Raw genomic sequence first — 20874 nt, 5'->3', positions numbered from 1 at the left:
TATGAAATTGTACTACGAGGTTCCATATCACAAAGGGAAAGCTGGAATTGAATTTGGGGGTAATTGCCCAAAACGTTTAGGAATAAGGGGCCAAAAATAAGCATTTTTCTAGTTTCCAGACAATAACTTGTGTGTATGGATCTCTCTGAAATTGTACTGCTAGGTACCATACCACAAAGGGAAGGCTGGGATTGATTTTGGGGGTAATTGCCTCCAAATTTTAGGAATTAGGGGCAAAAAAGGGGCAAAAAACAAGCATTTTTCTAGTTTCATGACAATAACTTGTGTGTAAGTGTATGGATCTTTATGAAATTGTACTACGAGGTTCCATATCACAAAGGGAAAGCTGGAATTGAGTTTGGGGGTAATTGCCCAAAACGTTTAGGAATAAGGGGCCAAAAAGGGGCCAAAATAAGCATTTTTCTAGTTTCCAGACAATAACTTGTGTGTTCAAGTGTATGGATCTCTCTGAAATTGTGCTGCAAGGTACCATACCACAAAGGGATGGCTGGGATTGATTTTGGGGGTAATTGCCTCAAAATTTTAGGAATTAGGGGCCTTGAAGGGGCAAAAAAACAAGCATTTTTCTAGTTTCAGGACAATAACTTGTGTGTAAGTGTATGGATCTTTATGAAATTGTTCTGCAAGGTTCCATATCACAAAGGGAAAGCTGGGTTTGAGTTTGGGGGTAATTGCCCTAAATGTTTAGGAATTTGGGGCCAAAAAGGGGCAAAAAAAAAAGCATTTTTCTAGTTTCCAGACAATAACTTGTGTTCAAGTGTATGGATCTCTCTGAAATTGTACTGCAAGGTACCATACCACAAAGGGAAGGCTGGGATTGAGTTTGGGGGTGATGAATCATAAGGGGGTTCAAAAAATTTGGGGGTGGATTTTTTTTTCGTTTTTTTCTTTAAAATTTTCCATTTTAAATTGGTTATTTCTGATTTATATATAAAAGCAAATAATAATGATATGGTTTGAATAGGTTAATTAAAATTTTTTTTAAGTTCTTAGACCACATTCATTCTGTGTCAGAAACCTATGCTGTGTCAAATATTTAATTACAATCCAAATTCAGTGCTGTATCAAGCTTGAATGTTGTGTCCATACTTGCCCCAACTGTTCAGAGTTCGACCTCTGCGGTCGTATCAAGCTGCGCCCCAGCGGAGCATTTTATTCTTAAACTATAACCAATAGGTCAACTATATTTGTTGTATGGAATGATTGTAAGGTGTACATGTGTGTCTGGCATAATTCATCTGACCGTGACCTTATTTTCATGGTTGATTGGTCAATGTTTAGTTTTCCTGTTTTAGTCTGTTTCTTAGAAGCTATAAGCAATAGGTCAACTATATTTGGTGTATTGAATGATTGTAAGGTGTACATGTATTTCCGGTTTGGTTTATCTGACCTTGACCTCATTTTCTTGGATCATGTTAAGTTTATGTGATACTTTTAGTAAAGCTTTATATTTAGGACTATCAACTTAAAATCAATGGTCAGTAAAGAAGGTGAGACATTTCAGCGTGTGCACTCTTGTTTTAGTATGCACTGGTATTAGCATTGGCACATCTCATTTGCACGGAGATTATTTGGCCTTGAACTTTCAGTCTTTGTTCATTTACTTTTGAGGTTTTGCATAGGTTACATGTTATATTATTGCCATTCATAATTTGTTAAGTTTGTGATTAGATCAAGTTAATTGGGATTATTATATGTAGTACCAAATATTATTGACTAACCATCAGTGGTTCCTCTCAAACTGAACTTATCACAAACTTTAATCATGTAAACTGTGCTAAAGTTTCATAGTCAATAGACCATGACTGAGGGGGGCCAACCCAAATAATCTCCATGGATATTAGATATGTCAATGCTACTTCCACATTTGCATTTTATTATCAAACTAACATACAGGCAAGACATATGTCTGTGTCAACTGTTTATTCATAAAATGAAATTGAACTGTTTGCAAGCGTTGAAATTTGAAGTTATGTCAATAAAGATAAGCCATAGACATAATATCCAACTCTGTGAAAAGGGTTAAGGTTGCAGTCTTGTAATTAAGTGCTCCATAGGCTTACATGCAAAACGGCTGATCTTTAAAAAATTTTAAAAATAAAATGCTACTTAGAAAAAAAATTTCATGTACATATCATGTATGTAGTAATGTGAAATTGTGATTTAATGCAAAAAAAAAGTGCCTCATGCCACGAAGAATAAAAAGTTATGAAACCATGAAGTCAAAACTACTTTTTTCTTCTTCCGTTTGCTGTTTTTACTAGTCTGCACCACTTCAAGTAAACATGATATCCCCAAAAAATGCAACATTTTTTTAAGACCTTAATAGATGTTTCAATTCAGCATAAAATTTTAATCAAACAGAAAAATTTGAGTTCAGAAAAAAATGGACTATTTTATTTAACTTCATGTTTCGACATGCACTGGAAACTGAAGTTGTAATACAAGACTGGTACCTACAAGTAACTTAAAGAAGGATACAATTTTAATATTTGTTCAAGGGGAAATAACTCAAGCTAATTTTAATACAAGTCCTGATGTCCCCTGATATGTTATAATTCACAATTTCAATAAAAAGAGTCTTACAGGATACAGAATAATAATTACTATAATGTGAATTTGATAGTTTACCAAGTTTCTTTTATAAATTAGGTAGTATTGCGAGTAAAATCTTGGGTTTATTTATAAATTTCATAAACATTTTGATAACAAGAGACCTTATTTTAAGGCTAAGGTAAGTTACATTTACCTGGCAATTCAACCATAACAGGTTAATAATCAGAACAAAATCCGTATTTGAAGAATTGAAGAGTCTTTCCAATAAATATTGAGTATTTTTGATGGTTGCCTTGCAACTGTTGTAGTGACATCATTATTAGTCCTAAAGGCAGATTACTATATTGACAAACAACTTTTTCAAATATATTAAAAGTATATGAATCAATAAATCAAAAGAAATACCCAGAAAGTAGGTTCACAAAGGATCAATAATGGCCCTAGAATCCCAACAAATAGGTTTATGAAGGATAATATTGGCCCTAGAATTAGATGAATTTTAATATCAATTATAATTGTAAACTTGAAAAAAATGTGACCAAATGGCGGGAATAGACCTTAAAATGCTTATAAACAGGAAATATGGTTATAATCTTTGTAAAATATGCTTTTAAAGCTGTCAAATTTATTTGAAACAATCATTAGATAAAAAAAATGTAGTTCATTTAAATTTGCATTTTTTAGGACTTGAATATTGTATTGTTTTTTTTATAGATATGATACATTTTTAGGGCCAAAATAAAGTCTTTCTTATTCAAAAACTTTAATAAATTTAACAAAAACTTGTAAACAGTGAAAATGATCACCAATACAAGACATACAAAAATGCCTTTAAATAAGATCTACTAAACAGCAAAACCTACCTGATGGCTAAAATGCAATATTTTTTACCAGGTTAGCGATTCAGTCTCTTGGGAGCCTCTTGTTTTCATTAAAAAATAACTTTTACTGTTCTGCTGGAAAAATTGCAATGTTTTTTATTTACAGAAAGTTTGGAAGACAGAATAGAACATTTTGCAAAGAGGCGGAAAATTATGTCTGCAACAGAATCAACAGCAGAGACTACATGATGTGATGTCAAAGAGATAGTTGTAAAAACATGTGCATGTCTTATCAAACAAATGCAAGGTCATATGATTTCATTTAACAATCAAAAATGATCCGTAATTTGAGGCATCAAATTTGAAAATATCTGTCTCAGTTTTCATGGAAATATAACGGAAAAAGACAAAACTTAAAAACTTAATAATAGTATAGATATGGAATCAAGATTTCATATTTGATTCATAGGCAGCAAGAAGAGTTAAAGAGAAGTCATTTGTCACCAAAGCAATACACCTATTTGATGTGTTACTGTGTAAACTGTTGCCATAGTAACTTTTTATGCTAGTCAATTATTAGCTGCATTTTGGTGCAGAATTATATTATAAGGGTGCTAGAGATTGCATTTCTATTTTTTACTTTATTCCATGTTTTGTTTTACAATATTTTAATTAATGCTGCATAATTTTGTTGAGAGAACATTAAGTGCTATTTTCAATGAAGCAATACTTTGCATTGTTTATATATTTTGTATATAATGTTAAATGTGGGAAAAGGAAATACTCAGCTTGTGTTTTCAATGTTCTGCTGTTGTAACCTAGATGCATTTTTGTTTCTACTTGACGGAGTCAAAAAGCGAGACATAGGTATGCTGTTTCCGGCGTCAGCGGCGTCAGCAATGTATTAGTTTGTGATTAGGTCTGTTTATGTTGAACCACTAGTGATAGGTCAATGATATTTATTATACTTCATGTCAAAATACCAGATTTTGATTGGTTAATAAGAGGGAGACAATTTACTCTATCCCATGGCAAAGACTCTATTACCCTTCATGGAGACGCTTGCTCAAGTGTGTGCTTTATAAATACGGATGATTGTTATGTACAAGACGACATAGTTTATTACTTTGAATTTGAAATTTAATAGACAGTAATAACAGAACATTCAGTATAATAAATTAAATAACACATATCTGAGAGGGTGATAGAGCAGATTGTTACCCCTCGAAAAGACATTGTTAACCTTGGCTTTGCCTCAGTTGACAATGTTTTCTCGGGGTAACAATCTGCTCTATCACCCTCTCAGCTATGTGTTATTTATATATTGGTATGCAGTTATATTAGCATTGGTACATCTCATTTCTATGCAGAATATGTTGCCCTGCCCCCTCAGTCATGGTCTAATTACTTTGAAACTTTGCTTAATATTTACATGTATTAGTTTGTGATTAGATCAGTTTAAGATGAACCACTAATGTTAAGTCAATGATATTTGGTATGCATTTGCAAGTTTCATTTCGATGGAGATTATATAGCCTCATCCCCTCATCATGGTTCATTGACTTGTACATAGTTTACAAGTTAATGTTTGTGTTTAGGTTTGTTTAAAGGGAACGACTTATGAAAAGTCAGTGGTATTTGGTATGCAGTTGTATTAGCATTGGCACATCTCATTTCCATGGAGATTGTTTAGCCCTGTACCTTCAGTTAGGGTTCATTCACTTTGAATATTTGCATATCTTACATGTTAAAGTGTTGCCAATTTAATTTCAACATTTGCATTATCAAAATAACAAATAGGCGAGACTTATCTCTGTGTTAACAGTTTATTAAGATATTGAGTAGATAATGATTTTAACACAGTTGCCAATCCTTAATTATACATTTCCAGGAGTACCACAATAGATTTTCATTTTTTTCTGTTTTCCATTTTATATGTGCTTACAAAGGGAATCTTATTAAAACATACTCTCTGCATGTTTGTCCCTGTAGAATACACTTTTTAATCCCCCCGCCATAGGTGACGGTAGCATTAAGTGTTTCCCTTGACCATCCGTCCTATTTTTGTTGCAAAGCTTGAGTGGGGGCATTCGTGTCCTCAGACACATTCTTTTATTTGTTATTGTTTTATAAACTGCCTATGATTATTTTGGACATTTATTTCTTCCTTGAGCTTAGGGTGATACCACCATTGTGTTTCCCCTGTTAGTGTTTGTTAAATTTGCATATTTTAAAATGTTCATAACTTTAGTTGAGAAATTATTAAATAGGACACTGCATGTTTCAAACATATTTTATAGGAAGACCGAAAAAAAAAAGAGAGAAAAGTGCTGTAAAATAACCAAGAAATATGTTTTCGATTCAGAAAAAATTTAAGGAAGAAAATGCTGGGTTAATTTCCTACAAATGTCAAGTTCAAGGGGATAACAGAATCTGACGTACTATGTTTTCTTGGTGAACACCTTTAGACATTATTCTGATTATATTTTTTTTTATTGCACTGTATTTTTAGTTTCATAAGATGTGAAAAAGATATTTTCTGTATGATATCAACAGTAAATAAACTTTTGAAACTCTGCTCAACCAAACCCTTTTTCTGTGTATCCATGTTTCCTTGTTATTACTTCTCCTTTGTAACCAATAAGAAATTGGCCAATTTGTTTATTACATCCTCTGAAGCTTCAATTAGTCTTGAGTTATTTCCCTCTCTGTATTTCTAAGGTCTTTGGTAGATTAAAAGGAATTTGATGTCAAGGTCATGCTCATAATTTAAGACTTGTTGTTTCTACTGCTCAGAAACAGATATCAACAAAAATTTCTGATTTAAATTACAATCTCTATGTAAGTTGCTACATATTGTAACTGCAATGCATTCTTGTTGAAATGATATCTGATAGTTTAAGCCACTGGAATAATTGAAGTAAACTGTATAGTGATATAACTCATAAACCATAGATAGGAGAGTCCCAGGGTCTTTATATTTATGACCCTTGCTTGATAACCTTGAATTTGAGGTCAAGGTCAAAGATTAATTGATTGATGTTCCAGATCTATACCTTTGCTGATTAAAGCTACTTCTCTGAAACTAAGAAGAATAGAGAGAGAGATGGAGCTAAATGTTTGGGAGATTAAGGCAAAGATTTAAAACATGGAAGTTAAAAGCAATCTGATGAAATTTACATGAGTTATTATTGCCCCTAAAATATTTGAGCTAACAATATATTGATTTTTTTTTTGCACTTATTTCATGGAAAATATTGCACCATAGAAAGGGTTGGCAACTTGTAACTAGAATTATACTTAATTGAAACTTTGAATCTCTAGCAAATGACTTAAAGGCTTACTCATAGGATGTCAGAGTAAAAAGATTTACTAATTTTAACCAAAGCATTACATGTAGCCAGTTGGTAATTTTGAAATATCAAATCTCACATTTTCAATGTTGAGATTGTAGAAATTAGTTACCATGCATGCATATATAATAAAGTTAAATATTGAGAATTATGTATTTATTTACTTGTTTTGTTTATATTCTAAACAATTTTAAACGATGTTTGTTTACTTGGGGATACCATTGTATGTGCCAAATGATATTGTTACATGTTGTTATGGAAACAGGTATAGATAGTGTTATGTTATCATAAACTTGGATTTATTGTCAATGTTACTATGGCGTCTAACATTGGAATTTTGTGAGCTCATTTGCACGTACTTGTAGACTGATTCCAAAATAATTTCATATTGTTTAGTCATAGATATCATGTTGCTGTAGCCAATTGCCTAAACTGACTTTGTTGCCATAGATAATTTTATTTAATAAATCATCATCCCTGTTCTTATGAAGCCAAGGTTTTACAAAAAAAAATCTTCAGTCTAGTATATTTTTCTATCTTTCTTATTTCAAATGTTATTTTATCCATTGATCACAATTTTTGTATTTGAAAGGAAAAACTATTTTTGTGCAATTATCAATTTTGTACAATGTAAATCAATAGAGGAAAATGCATTTCAAAATTCATGTGTTTTGTTCAACCATGAAATCTGCAAAAATTTATAAACCAGGAATAAAAGTAATATGATTAAATGACAAAAGTCTTCTACACATTTAAACAGGTTTTCTTTTGGTCAATAGATTTTCTAGTTACCTCTTTCCATATATATAAGGCACTAGTTTACTTACTTAAAAATTGATGATTTATTGTAACTGACTGACATATTTTACAACTAGACAATACAATATGATATTTCCTCATTTAATGAATGACACTTTAAATGACTGTGATTCTGTAAAGGTAAAACTATTGCTTATTTATTGTTCAATATTATTCTTTGATTGAAGGTAACATAATGGTTGAAGAAAATAATTAACTAATTTAAAATAGGGATTTTTTTTTATCTGTTGGTCATTTTATTTTACTTGTACCCTGGTACATTCCGAGCCTCCCAATTTTCAATAATTTTTAAAATGTTTATGTTATGCTTGTGGTTGATTAATATGGTATTAGACTGAATATGTCAAAGTCTAGTGGATAAATGTTTTCAAAAAATTTGTACATAAATTGTTTGGAATGAGAAGCTACAGCTTTTTATTCCATTTCATAAAACAGTTTGAACAGCCAAATTCTACATGTACTACATAAATGTGCTTTAAATCCTATAAAATGAAAAATAAATAACTGTCACCTTATAAAAGGAGACAAAATATTTTGCATTATACTTGTTTCTACATTTTTTAAGTTACCAATGAAAGAGGGAAAGTAGTCAGTATTGCCTGCAACTAAAATGAATGCAATTGCTGCATTATATCAAAAAGTTCCAATATTATTACCACAGACTATAATACTTGGGATTAGCTATTATTTGTGAGATATCAATTTCATGGGTAGAGGTGAACCACAAATTCAAATGTTCAGTGAAGTACAAATTTCTATAGGCTAATATTCAGACATGAAAATAAATGTTTTCCTCGATCATCAAAATTGGTACCCATGACAATGTATTGTGTGTTTTAACTTTGACGTTGTTTTTAGACGAATCCATGTCCCAGATATTAACTAGAATCTGGAGTGTTTCTAAAATTAACTTAATTAAAAGATGGTCTATAGGTTAAGGTTCTTTATATTAGATATCGCACAAGTGACATGAAATGTTGAAGTTAACAGGGTAAAATTTGTGAATTGTTTTGAAAGTTATAAATCATTTTTAAACCATGACATATTTTGTGCCAATTCAGTGTTTATAAAGATGCCATAAAAAGACTTGTAGAAAAAAATTATACTTGGTTTAAATGTTTGAATCTTTATCTTGTCTGTGTTTATGATAAGCTTAGAATAGTTATTACGGTATTGAGAACAATTTACTTGTCTTAAATATATGTTTAAAATGCTTTTATTTTTAAAACTTTTAATATCTTTTTTTTCTCTATAATACAAAATGGTTTATATAGATTGTTATTTTAAAGGAATAAAAGTTATTTATTGTTTGAGATTCTGGAATGGTAAGAAGATACTCATTATAACGCTCCATGATACTCTTCAGTATTTTGGAGGATTAAAATGAGTTTCTTGTAAAGGAACTCCTCTTATCTGTGATTCTCCCTTCAGGATGAGAAAATTTTTCCAAAGCACTTTTCTCTCAATCTAGATAAAAAAATTATACTTCCAAGCCAACATTATGATACCCCTGCCTTATATTTGAAAAAGGCCATATTTAATACAATAGGCAGATTTTTTTTTCTTCTTTTAATTACCTAAAATATCCCCTAAAGAAGACAGAAAAGTCTGTATTGTGGATGTGTTGAAGGTTAACTGGTATGACAAAGGTCAAGCTTTTTGGTAATATATGTGAATCATGGTCACAACATGGTTGAGATTTCCATATGTAAATTACACAAGTAGTTTTCATATGCATGAATAAACTAACCACACCTGAAACGAAGTGGGTACATACTATTTTACCCAGTTTCTGCAATCTTTTAAAATGACTATTGATTAAATAAGTGAGCACATCTGTAGTTATCCTGGTAGATCTATTATTGTTAAGACATTGTTATTCTGTTCTGTAACTATTGAGGTTTTATGTTTTGTATTGATAACATTGTTTGTTAACAGTTACAACTATTAATGAAATGTTCACAGCATTATTACTGTTAATGAAATTTTCACAGCATTATAAAATGTCTTCCAAATGCTTATAGAGTATTTCTTTTCGTTTTTTTAAAGATCTTAAATCAGTTGAATGTCGAAAATTGTCAAGTTCCAACACAGAACTTGTTATGTCAGGTGTTGCATTTTTTACTTGTTTGGTAATCATTTTTTTTTCACAACAGAGTATCATAGTTTTGAACAGTGCAAGATATTTTCATGGATAATTTTATTGCTGGGGCTATCTCTGCTTTTTATGCCCCCGCCATAGCCGAGGGGGCATTAAGTTTTACCCTTGTCCGTCTGTATGTACATACGTCCCAAAGTTTATTTTCGTTCTCTAACTTTAGTTTGCCTCAACCAAATGTTATGAAACTTGTACACAGTGCTTATTACCACTAAATACAGATCAAGTTTGAATTTTGGTGGCGTCACTTTTACCGTTCTAGAGTTATGCCCCTTTACAAATGGAAAAATTGCTAAATTTTTCATTTCCGTTCTCCAACTTAAGTTTGCCTCAACCAAATGTTATTAAACTTATACACAATGCTTATTACCACAATATAGAGATCAAGTTTGAATTTTGGTGCTGTCACTTTTACCGTTCTAGAGTTATGCCCTTTACAATTGCTGAATTTTTCTTCTTTTTTAGCTCACCTGGCCAAGTGAGCTTTTCTCATCACTTGGCGTCCGTCGTCCGTCGTCGTTAGCTTTTTACAAAAATCTTCTCCTCTGAAACCACTGGGCCAAATTTAACCAAACTTGACCACAATCATCATTAGGGTATCTAGTTTAAAAAATGTGTCCGATGATCCCGCCAACCAGCCAAGATGGCCACCATGGCTAAAAATAGAACATAGGGGTAAAATGTAGATTTTGGCTTATATCTCTGAAACCAAAGCATTAAGAGTAAATCTGACATAGGGTAAAACTGATTATCAGGTCAAGATCTATCTGCCCTGAAATTTTCAGACAAATCTGACAACCTGTTGTTGGGTTGCTGCCCCTGAATTGGTAATTTTAAGGAAATTTTGCAGTTTTTATACGACCGCAAAAAAATTTTGTGGTCGTATATTGGTATGACGTTGGCGTCGTCGTCCAGCGTCGTCGTCCGAAGACACATTGGTTTTCGCACTCTAACTTTAGTTTAAGTGAATGGATCTTTTTGAAATTTGACCATAAGATTAAATACCACAAAAGGAAGGTTGGGATTGATTTTGGGGGTTATGGTACCAACAGTTAAGGAATTAGGGGCCAAAAATAAGCATTTTCTAGTTTCCAGACAATAACTGTGGAACGGTGTATGGATCTCTCTGAAATTATACCACAAGTTTCCATACCACAAAGGGATGGTTAAGATTTGCTTTGGGGGGTTATGGCTCAAACCGTTTAGGAATTAGGGGCAAAAAAGGGGGAAAAACAAGGTTGTCCTGGTTAATGGACAAATACTTTAGTACAAAACATAATTTTAAGCAGTGTAAGGGAGATAAATCAAATACATCATTGAAATTATCTCCCTTACACTGCTTTTAAATTATGTATAAAGTAATGGTTAATGAACAATAAAGATAATTTAAAACAGTGTAAGGGAGGTAATCCAAAAACAACGTTTTGGTTACTCCCTTACACTGCTTTTAAATTATGTTTAAAGAAATGCATATTTATAAAGGAAGACCAGTAAAAATATCTGCAAATGTTGCATCTTTTTTTTTTACAAAAAAATCCATATGAAAGATTTGACACTATATTTTATATTCTATTATAAAATAGATTAAGTTAGCACTATGGTAAATTTAAATGGGTAATTATGGTTGCCAACTCCATTGGAAATTTGAATTGAGATTATGACCATATCTTGAGGGAAAGAATTTTTTTAGGGAAAAAAGGGGGGGGATAAAAAGAAATTGTGGGGGGTCAATTTTTTCTCATTTCAGATTTCAGAAATTAAAAAGAATTATTCAAATATTATTTTTTTTTTCAAATTTCAAATATTGAAAAATTTCAAGAAGTAATCTTTAATTGCACAGTATGGCACATAAGATTTGTAAAATCTTTGATTACATTTATTTATTTGTTATGCCGAATCTAACAGTGTATTTAGATTTTTAATTTTGGGTCCAGTTTTCAAATTGGTCTACATTAAGGTCCAAAGGGTCCAAAATTAAACTTTGTTTGATTTTAGCAAAAATTGAATATATGGGGTTCTTTGATATGCTGAATCTAAACATGTATTTAGATTTTTGATTTTTGGCCCAGTTTTCAAGTTGGTCCAAATTGGGGTCCAAAATTAAACTTTGTTTGATTTCAACAAAAATTGAATATATGGGGTTCTTTGATATGCTGAATCTAAACATGTATTTAGATTTTTTATTTGTGGACCCCGTTATCAAATTGGTTCATATTGAGGTCAAAAGGGTCCAAAATTAAACTTTGTTTGATTTCATCAAAAATTGAATTATTGGGGTTCTTTGATCTGCCAAATCTAACCGTGTATTTAGATTTTTAATTTTGGGTCCATGTTTTTTAAATTGGTCTACATTAAGGTCCAAAGGGTCCAAAATTAAACTTAGTTTGATTTTAACAAAAATTGAATTCTTGGGGTTCTTTGATATGCTGAATCCAAACATGTGTTTAGATTTTTGATTATGGGCCCAGTTTTCAAATTGGTCCAAGATAGGGTCCAAAATTAAACTTTGTTTGATTTCAACAAAAATTGAATATATGGGGTTCTTTGATATGCTGAATCTAAACATGTATCTAGATTTTTGATTATGGGCCCAGTTTTCAAGTTGGTCCAAATTGGGGTCCAAAACTAAACTTTGTTTGATTTCAACAAAAATTGAATATATGAAGTTCTTTGATATGCTGAATCTAACCATGTATTTAGATTTTTTATTTGTGGGCCCCGCTTTTTTAAATTGGTCTTCATTGAGGTCCAAAGGGTCCAAAATTAAACTTAGTTTGATTTTAACAAAAATTGAATTGTTGGGGTTCTTTGATATGCTTAATCTAAACATGTGTTTAGATTTTTGATTATGGGCCCAGTTTTCAAGTTGGTCCAAGTTGGGGTCCAAAGGGTCCAAAATTAAACTTTTTTTGATTTCAACAAAAATTGAATATATGGGGTTCTTTGATATGCTGAATCTAACCATGAATTTAGATTTTTTATTTGTGGGCCACGCTATCAAATTGGTTCATATTGAGGTCAAAAGGGTCCAAAATTAAACTTTGTTTGATTTCATCAAAAATTGAATTATTGGGGTTCTTTGATATTCCAAATCTAACTGTGTATTTAGATTTTTAATTTTAAGTCCTGTTTTTTAAATTGGTCTACATTAAGGTCCAAAGGGTCCAAAATTAAACTTAGTTTGATTTAAGCAAAAATTGAATTCTTGGGGTTCTTTGATATGCAGATCTAAACATGTGTTTAAATTTTTGATTATGGGCCCAGTTTTCAAGTTTGTCCAAGTTGGGGTCCAAAATTAAACTTTGTTTGATTTTAACAAAAATTGAATATATGGGGTTCTTTGATATGCTGAATCTAACCATGTATTTTGATTTTGGACATTGGACCATAATAGGTAAATTAAAAAAAATTCAAGTTCTTAGACCACATTCTTTCTGTGTCAGAAACCTCTGCTGTGTCAAATATTTAATAACAATCCAAATTCAGAGCTGTATCAAGCTTGAATGTTGTGTCCATACTTGCCCCAACTGTTCAGGGTTCGACCTCTGCGGTCGTATCAAGCTGCGCCCCAGCGAAGCATTTTATTGGTTATTATCTTGAATATTATTATAGATAGAGATAAACTGTAAACAGCAATAATGTTCAGCAAAGTAAGATCTACAAATGAGTTGTCATGACCAAAATTGTCAGTTGATCCCTTTAGGAGTTATTGCCCTTAATAGTCAATTTTTAATAATTTTTATACGACCGCAAAAAAAATTTGTGGTCGTATATTGGTATGACGTTGGCGTCGTCGTCGTCCGAAGACACATTGGTTTTCGCACTCTAACTTTAGTTTAAGTGAATGGATCTTTTTGAAATTTGACCATAAGGTTAAATACCACAAAAGGAAGGTTGGGATTGATTTTGGGGGTTATGGTACCAACAGTTAAGGAATTAGGGGCCAAAAAGGGGCCAAAAATAAGCATTTTCTTGTTTCCAGACAATAACTGTGGAACGGTGTATGGATCTCTCTGAAATTATACTACAAGTTTCCATACCACAAAGGGATGGTTAGGATTTGCTTTGGGGGGTTATGGCTCAAACCGTTTAGAAATTAGGGGCAAAAAAGGGGGAAAAACAAGGTTGTCCTGGTTAATGGGCAAATACTTTAGTACAAAACATAATTTAAAGCAGTGTAAGGGAGATAAATCAAATACATCATTGAAATTATCTCCCTTACACTGCTTTTAAATTATGTATAAAGTAATGGTTAATGAACAATAAAGATAATTTAAAACAGTGTAAGGGAGGTAATCCAAATACAACGTTTTGGTTACTTCCCTTACACTGCTTTTAAATTATGTTTAAAGAAATGCATATTTATAAAGGAAGACCAGTAAAAATATCTGCAAATGTTGCATCATTTTTTTTTACAAAAAAATCCATATGAAAGATTTGACACTATATTTTTAATTCTATTATAAAATAGATTAAGTTAGCACTATGGTAAATTTAAATGGGTAATTATGGTTGCCAACTCCATTGGAAATTTGAATTGAGATTATGACCATATCTTGAGGGAAAGAATTTTTTGGGGGAAAAAAAGGGGGGGGGGTGGGGATAAAAAGAAATTGTGGGGGGTCAATTTTTTCTCATTTCAGATTTCAGAAATTAAAAAGAATTATTCTTCAAATATTATATTTTTTTTAAATTTCAAATATTGAAAAATTTCAAGAAGTAATCTTTAATTGCACAGTATGGTGCATTAGATTTGTAAAATCTTTGATTACATTTATTTATTTGTTATGCCGAATCTAACAGTGTATTTAGATTTTTAATTTTGGGTCCAGTTTTCAAAATAGTCTACATTAAGGTCCAAAGGGTCCAAAATTAAACTTTGTTTGATTTTAGCAAAAATTGAATATATGAGGTTCTTTGATATGCTGAATCTAAACATGTATTTAGATTTTTGATTTTTGGCCCAGTTTTCTAGTTGGTCCAAATTGGGGTCCAAAATTAAACTTTGTTTGATTTCAACAAAAATTGAATATATGGGGTTCTTTGATATGCTGAATCTAACCATGTATTTAGATTTTTTATTTGTGGACCCCGTTATCAAATTGGTTCATATTGGGGTCAAAAGGGTCCAAAATTAAACTTTGTTTGATTTCATCTAAAATTGAATTATTGGGGTTCTTTGATCTGCCAAATCTAACCGTGTATTTAGATTTTTAATTTTGGGTCCTGTTTTTGAAATTGGTCTACATTAAGGTCCAAAGGGTCCAAAATTAAACTTAGTTTGATTTTAACAAAAATTGAATTCTTGGGGTTCTTTGATATGCTGAATCTAAACATGTGTTTAGATTTTTGATTATGGGCCCAGTTTTCAAGTTGGTCCAAGATAGGGTACAGTATTTAAACTTTGTTTGATTTCAACAAAAATTGAATATATGGGGTTCTTTGATATGCTGAATCTAAACATGTATTTAGATTTTTGATTATGGGCCCAGTTTTCAAGTTGGTCCAAATTGGGGTCCAAAATTTAACTTTGTTTGATTTCAACAAAAATTGAATATATGAGGTTCTTTGATATGCTGAAACTAACCATGTATTTAAATTTTTTGTTTGTAGGCCCCACTATCAAATTGGTTCATATTGAGGTCAAAAGGGTCCAAAATTAAACTTTGTTTGATTTCATCAAAAATTGAATTATTGGGGTTCTTTGATATGCCAAATCTAACCGTGTTTTTAGATGTTTAATTTGGGTCCCATTTTTTAAATTGGTCTTCATTGAGGTTCAAAGTGTCCAAAATTAAACTTAGTTTGATTTTAACAAAAATTGAATTCTTGGGGTTCTTTGATATGCTGAATCTAAACATGTGTTTAGATTTTTGATTATGGGCCCAGTTTTCAAGTTGGTCCAAGTTGGGGTCCAAAATTAAACTTTTTTTGATTTCAACAAAAATTGAATATATGGGGTTCTTTGATATGCTGAATCTAACCATGAATTTAGATTTTTTATTTGTGGGCCCCGCTATCAAATTGGTTCATATTGAGGTCAAAAGGGTCCAAAATTAAACTTTGTTTGATTTCATCAAAAATTGAATTATTGGGGTTCTTTGATATTCCAAATCTAACCGTGTATTTAGATTTTTAATTTTAAGTCCCGTTTTTTAAATTGGTCTACATTAAGGTCCAAAGGGTCCAAAATTAAACTTAGTTTGATTTTAGCAAAAATTGAATTCTTGGGGTTCTTTGATATGCTGAATCTAAACATGTGTTTAGATTTTTGATTATGGGCCCAGTTTTCAAGTTTGTCCAACTTGGGGTCCAAGATTAAACTTTGTTTGATTTTAACAAAAATTGAATATATGGGGTTCTTTGATATGCTGAATCTAACCATGTATTTTGATTTTGGACATTGGACCATAATAGGTAAATTAAAAAAATTCAAGTTCTTAGACCTCATTCTTTCTGTGTCAGAAACCTATGCTGTGTCAAATATTTAATAACAATCCAAATTCAGAGCTGTATCAAGCTTGAATGTTGTGTCCATACTTGCCCCAACTATTCAGGGTTCGACCTCTGCGGTCGTATCAAGCTGCGCCCCAGCGAAGCATTTTATTTGTAAATTTTTGTAATCTTTTACAAAAATCTTCTTCTCTGAAACTACTGAGACAAATTTAACCATACTTGGCCATAATCATTATTAGGGTATCTAGTTTAAAAAATTTGTCCGATGACCCCGCCTTCCAACCATCATGGCCGACTTGGTTAAAAATAGAACATAGGGGTAAAATGCAGTTTTTGGTTTATATCTCTGAAACTAAAGCATTTAGTGCAAATCTGACAGGTGGCTAAAATGTTCATCAGATTTAGATTTATCTGCCCTGAAATTTTCAGACGAATCCGACAACCTGTTGTTGGGTTGCTGCCCCTGAGTTAGTAATTTTACAAAAATTTTGCAGTTTTTTGTTATTATCTTAGATATCATTATAATATCTAATATCTAATACTATTAATTATGATTTTAACCTTATTTTACATGATTTCCAAAGCATTAGTAAATACAGGTGAGCGACACAGGCTCTTGAGAGCCTCTAGTTTTTTTCTAAATATCAAGTATTTTTAAAATTGGAGTTATCTTTCTTTGTCCATGATTATAGTTGAATCAACTACAATCAATGCTTTATACAATGCAATGTTTAATTTTACCTTCCACTGATAAATTAAAGCAATTTTTACCCTTCATTTCTAAAAATATTTTAAAGTTTTCTTTGAAAATTGGAGTTATCATTTTTTGTGCATAATGGTAGTTGAATCATCTACAACCAATGCTTTATACAATGCAATATTCAATTTTACTTCCTACTGATAAATTAAAGCAATCTTTACCATTCAGTGCTTACAAGTACTTTGATTACTGTTCTAGAGTTAAGCCCATTTACAAATGAAAAAAAATTGTAAGGGTTCCGCGGAACCCAGTGTCTCGCCTACTTTTTCTGTTAAACGCAGGCTCAACAAAAATGAGGAAGTAAATCAATAAAAATATTCCTCTTGATACTATCTTTTGATTGTAAGAAGCTTCTGTCCAAGTTTGGTAAAAATCCAGGATAGTTTATGAATCTAATAAATGTTTAAAAACTTTAACTGCAGACTGAATGTAATGTTAACTGGAAGAAAACAAAATTTCCTTCTAGATACTAGCATTTGATCATAAACAAGCTTCTGTCCAAGTTTGGTACAAATCCAAAATAGTACAAGAAAGTTATTAAAATTTTAAAAACTTGAACCACAGAGTGAATATGTTGTTTCCTGGCAGAAAATCTAAGTCCATTTAAAAGTAAAATAAGAAAAAATGGATTTATTTTTTTACAAAATTTACTTCTAGATACTATCTTATGATCATAAACAAGCTTCTGTCCAAGTTTGGTACAAACCCAAGATAGTTTAAGAAAGTAATTAAAATTTTAAAAACTTTAACCACAGAGTGAATGTAATATTTCCCGGCAGAAAAACTAAGTCCATTTATAAGTAAAATACGGAAAAAATGGAATTTTATTTTTACAAAATTTACTTCTGGATACTATCTTATGATCATAAACAAGCTTCTGTCCTAGTTTGGTAGAAATCCAGGATAGTTTAAGAAAGTTATTAAAATTTCATAAACTTTAACCACAGAGTGAATATTTGTGGACGCTGCCGACGACGACGCCGACGGAATGTAGGATCGCTATGTCTCGCTTTTTCGACTAAAGTCGAAGGCTCGACAAAAATTGCTGAATTTTTCGTTTCCGTTCTCTAACTTGAGTTTGTCTTAAATTAATATAATGAAATGTATATATAATGCTTTTTACCACAAAACTCAGTTTAATTTGTTTCCGTTCTCTAACTTTAGTTTGCCTCAACCAAATGTTATGAGACTTATACACAATGCTTATTACCACATAATACAGATCAAGTTTGAAATTGGGTGGTGTCACTTTTACCGTTCTTTAGTTATCCCCCTTTATAAACATAAAAATTGCTGAATTTTCCGTTTCCGTTCTCTAACTTTAGTTTGCCTCAATCAAATTTTATGAAACTTATACACAATGCTTATTACCACTTAATACAGATCTAATTAGAAATTGGGTGGTGTCACTTTTACTGTTCTTGAGTTATGTCCCTTTATAAACATAAAAATTGCTGAATTATTTATTTCCGTTCTCTAACTTTAGTTTACCTCAACCAAATGTTATGAGCCTTATACACAATGCTTAATACCACAAAACTCAGATCAAGTACAAATTTAGGTAGAGTCACTTTTACAGTTCTTCAGTTATGTCCCTTTATATCTTTATATGTTATGCAAGCGGGGGCATCATGTGTCCATGCATGGAAACAAACCACATTTATTTATATAGGATTGATTATATATAAGAGAAATAATTTTAGAAATTTTGCTGTTTCTGAAACAGTGAAATAAACTTTCTGATGCAATTGATATTTATTTGGTTTGCTTTTCTTAAGAATCATATGTTTTTCAAGTTCGTTATAAACTTTAATATTAACAAGTTCATGAAAGTAGAGGTCTTTGGATTAATTTCTTCTTATAAATATGAGTGATTTTATAAAAGGTTTGGAACAAGCCTCCACTGTACACACTCTTTTTAAAAGTCAATCAATTGCAGTAAAAACTTAGTTCCGAGATTTTGAGAAACATCTCTTCTAAATCTTCAATAAAATATAAAGAATTAAGAATTTCCACCATTTTCAAATGACATTTAAAAACTCGTAGTGTTTGGATTGAACATAATATCCTGAACTTATTCCTCATGGAAAATTTATTCATTGATTGCTATTTTTTAAAAATGGCCACAAAAATATGTTAAGAGTACCGGTAATGTGCTTATATTTCATTTTTAATATGGCTGTGAATTTTGAGAAAAACGTTACAGTTTATAATATAAACTTTCCTAATGTTATCTGCTAATAGAACTAGGATGAAAAATGAAAACTAATTTTTTTTGCTTTTACAAACTTATCACAATTAAATTTTCCACTAATTGGCTCTGCCAATCTTATGCTGGTAGCATATTTTCTAAGTTGCTGAGCATGAGTATAAATAAGTATTTTTCATGTGCCTTACACAAAAGTGTGCAAGCAGGGTAGTTGACATGTCAGTTTTCACATTTAATGTGTATAGGCAATGAAATTATCTTGCAGCCAAGATGAAATCTTCTACGATAAAATGTGATAAAATGAAATAAAATTCCAAGACTTTTGAATTTAAGGATTCATTAATATTTATTGCCCCAATATAGCAGTGTCATGCTGATCTTAAGTTAAGCAAACATTCTTCATCAATCAGATATTTGGCCATAAAATCAGGATGAATATACCTATCATGTACTTTGTAATACTAAACTTCAATTACAAAAAATAAATTTTGAATAATTGTGTTGAGTATTGTATACCTATAACTATTTGTCCACCATTTTTCAGGACATCACAAATGTTCCTGTAAAATTTTGACAACACAAAAGAAATTGTTTGACACCATGATGCAAAAGTGATAGTTGTTTAAGCCATTAGTTCAAGTGTCACAAAATCTTGTGTCAAGTGTTGCAGATTTCAAAATAGCTATAAGGTCTTACATTTCTTAGTGACTTAAAAATGAAAAAAAAACTAAAAGGTGATTACTGATAACACACTTTATGACAATTTAAAAAGTAAATAAACATAAAATAATTTAATATTTGTTGTTATTTTTCAAAGGAAATTTTTGTCTGAAATGTTTTATGCCCCTGCTGCTAGTTAAGTTTCACCCCTGTTTGTTTGTTTGCTCATATGTCCCAAATTTGGTTTCTGCTCTCTACTTTTACTTTGCCTCAACCGAATGTTATGAAACTTATACACCTAACATAGATCAAATTTTGAATTTGGGTGTGTCACTTTCACAGTTCTTGATTTGTGTCCTTTTTAAATGGAAAAATTGCTGAATTCTCCATAGCTTTACAAGCGGGAGTATCTGTGTCCCATGGACGCATTCTTCTTTCATTAGCTCACCTGGCCCTATGGGACAAGTGAGCTTTTCTCATGCTTGGTGTCCGTCGTCCTTCGTCGTTGTCCGTTAACTTTTACAAAAATCTTCTCCTCTGAAACTACTGGGCCAAATTTAACCAAACTTGGCCACAATCATCATTAGGGTATCTAATTTAAAAAATGTGTCCGATGACCCGCCTGCCAACCAACATGGCTAAAAATAGGAACACAGGGGTAAAATGCAGTTTTTGGCTTATTTCTCTGAAACTAAAGCATTAAGAGCAAATCTGACGGGTTAAAAATGTTTATCCAGTTGAGATCTATCCACCCTGAAATTTTCAGACGAATCAGACAACCCGTTGTTGGGTTGCTGCCACTGAATTGGTAATTTTAAGGGAATTTTGTAGTTCTTAAATATTATTATAGATAGAGATAAACTGAAAACAGCAATAATGTTCAGCAAAGTACGATCTACAAATAAGTCAATATGACCAAAATTGTCAGCTGACCCCTTAGGGAGTTATTGCCCTTTATAATAAATTTCGTAATCTTTTACAAATATTCTTCTCTGAAACTACTGAGACAAATTTAACCAAACTTGGCCATAATCATCATTAGGGTATCTAGTTTGAAAAAC

The 20874-nt window shown here is 31.4% G+C and overlaps 2 protein-coding genes and 1 long non-coding RNA gene across 12 annotated transcripts in view; 2 read left to right on the top strand and 1 right to left on the bottom strand.

Moving 5' to 3' along the window:
* Window positions 1-19948, top strand: part of LOC127720581 (tRNA pseudouridine(38/39) synthase-like) — an 85045-nt gene extending 65097 nt beyond the window's left edge. Inside the window, exons 15-16 of one of the 3 annotated variants that reach the window (XM_052227203.1) lie at window positions 3565-11685; window positions 14584-19948. In XM_052227203.1, the coding sequence (XP_052083163.1) occupies window positions 3565-3647 (83 nt within the window). In that variant the 3' untranslated portion in view covers window positions 3648-11685; window positions 14584-19948. Of the gene's footprint in view, window positions 1-3564; window positions 12060-14560 lie in introns of those variants that run through there. The other 2 variants (XM_052227202.1, XM_052227204.1) reach the window with 2 other exon arrangements.
* The window catches only part of LOC127720580 (microtubule-associated protein futsch-like), a 338813-nt gene that overhangs the window by 243542 nt on the left and 74397 nt on the right, over window positions 1-20874 (top strand). For 5 of the 8 annotated variants that reach the window (XM_052227200.1, XM_052227201.1, XM_052227194.1 and 2 more), the window contains one exon: window positions 20-648. The gene's annotated coding sequence lies outside the window, so the exon portion shown is untranslated. The remainder of the gene's footprint in view (window positions 1-19; window positions 649-20874) is intronic. The other 3 variants (XM_052227196.1, XM_052227199.1, XM_052227198.1) reach the window with 3 other exon arrangements.
* LOC127720590 (uncharacterized) lies at window positions 12443-16321 on the bottom strand. Its single transcript, XR_007990887.1, has 2 exons — window positions 16198-16321; window positions 12443-13175 (listed from the first exon to the last, which is right to left on the bottom strand). It is a non-coding gene; the product is annotated as an uncharacterized LOC127720590 (long non-coding RNA).

The sequence above is a fragment of the Mytilus californianus genome, unplaced genomic scaffold (assembly GCF_021869535.1).
Source record: "Mytilus californianus isolate M0D057914Y unplaced genomic scaffold, xbMytCali1.0.p SCAF_11, whole genome shotgun sequence".
In the NCBI taxonomy this organism is placed as follows: domain Eukaryota; kingdom Metazoa; phylum Mollusca; class Bivalvia; order Mytilida; family Mytilidae; genus Mytilus; species Mytilus californianus.
Note: the sequence above shows the minus strand (reverse complement) of the source record. Positions and strands in the feature narration are given on the sequence as shown.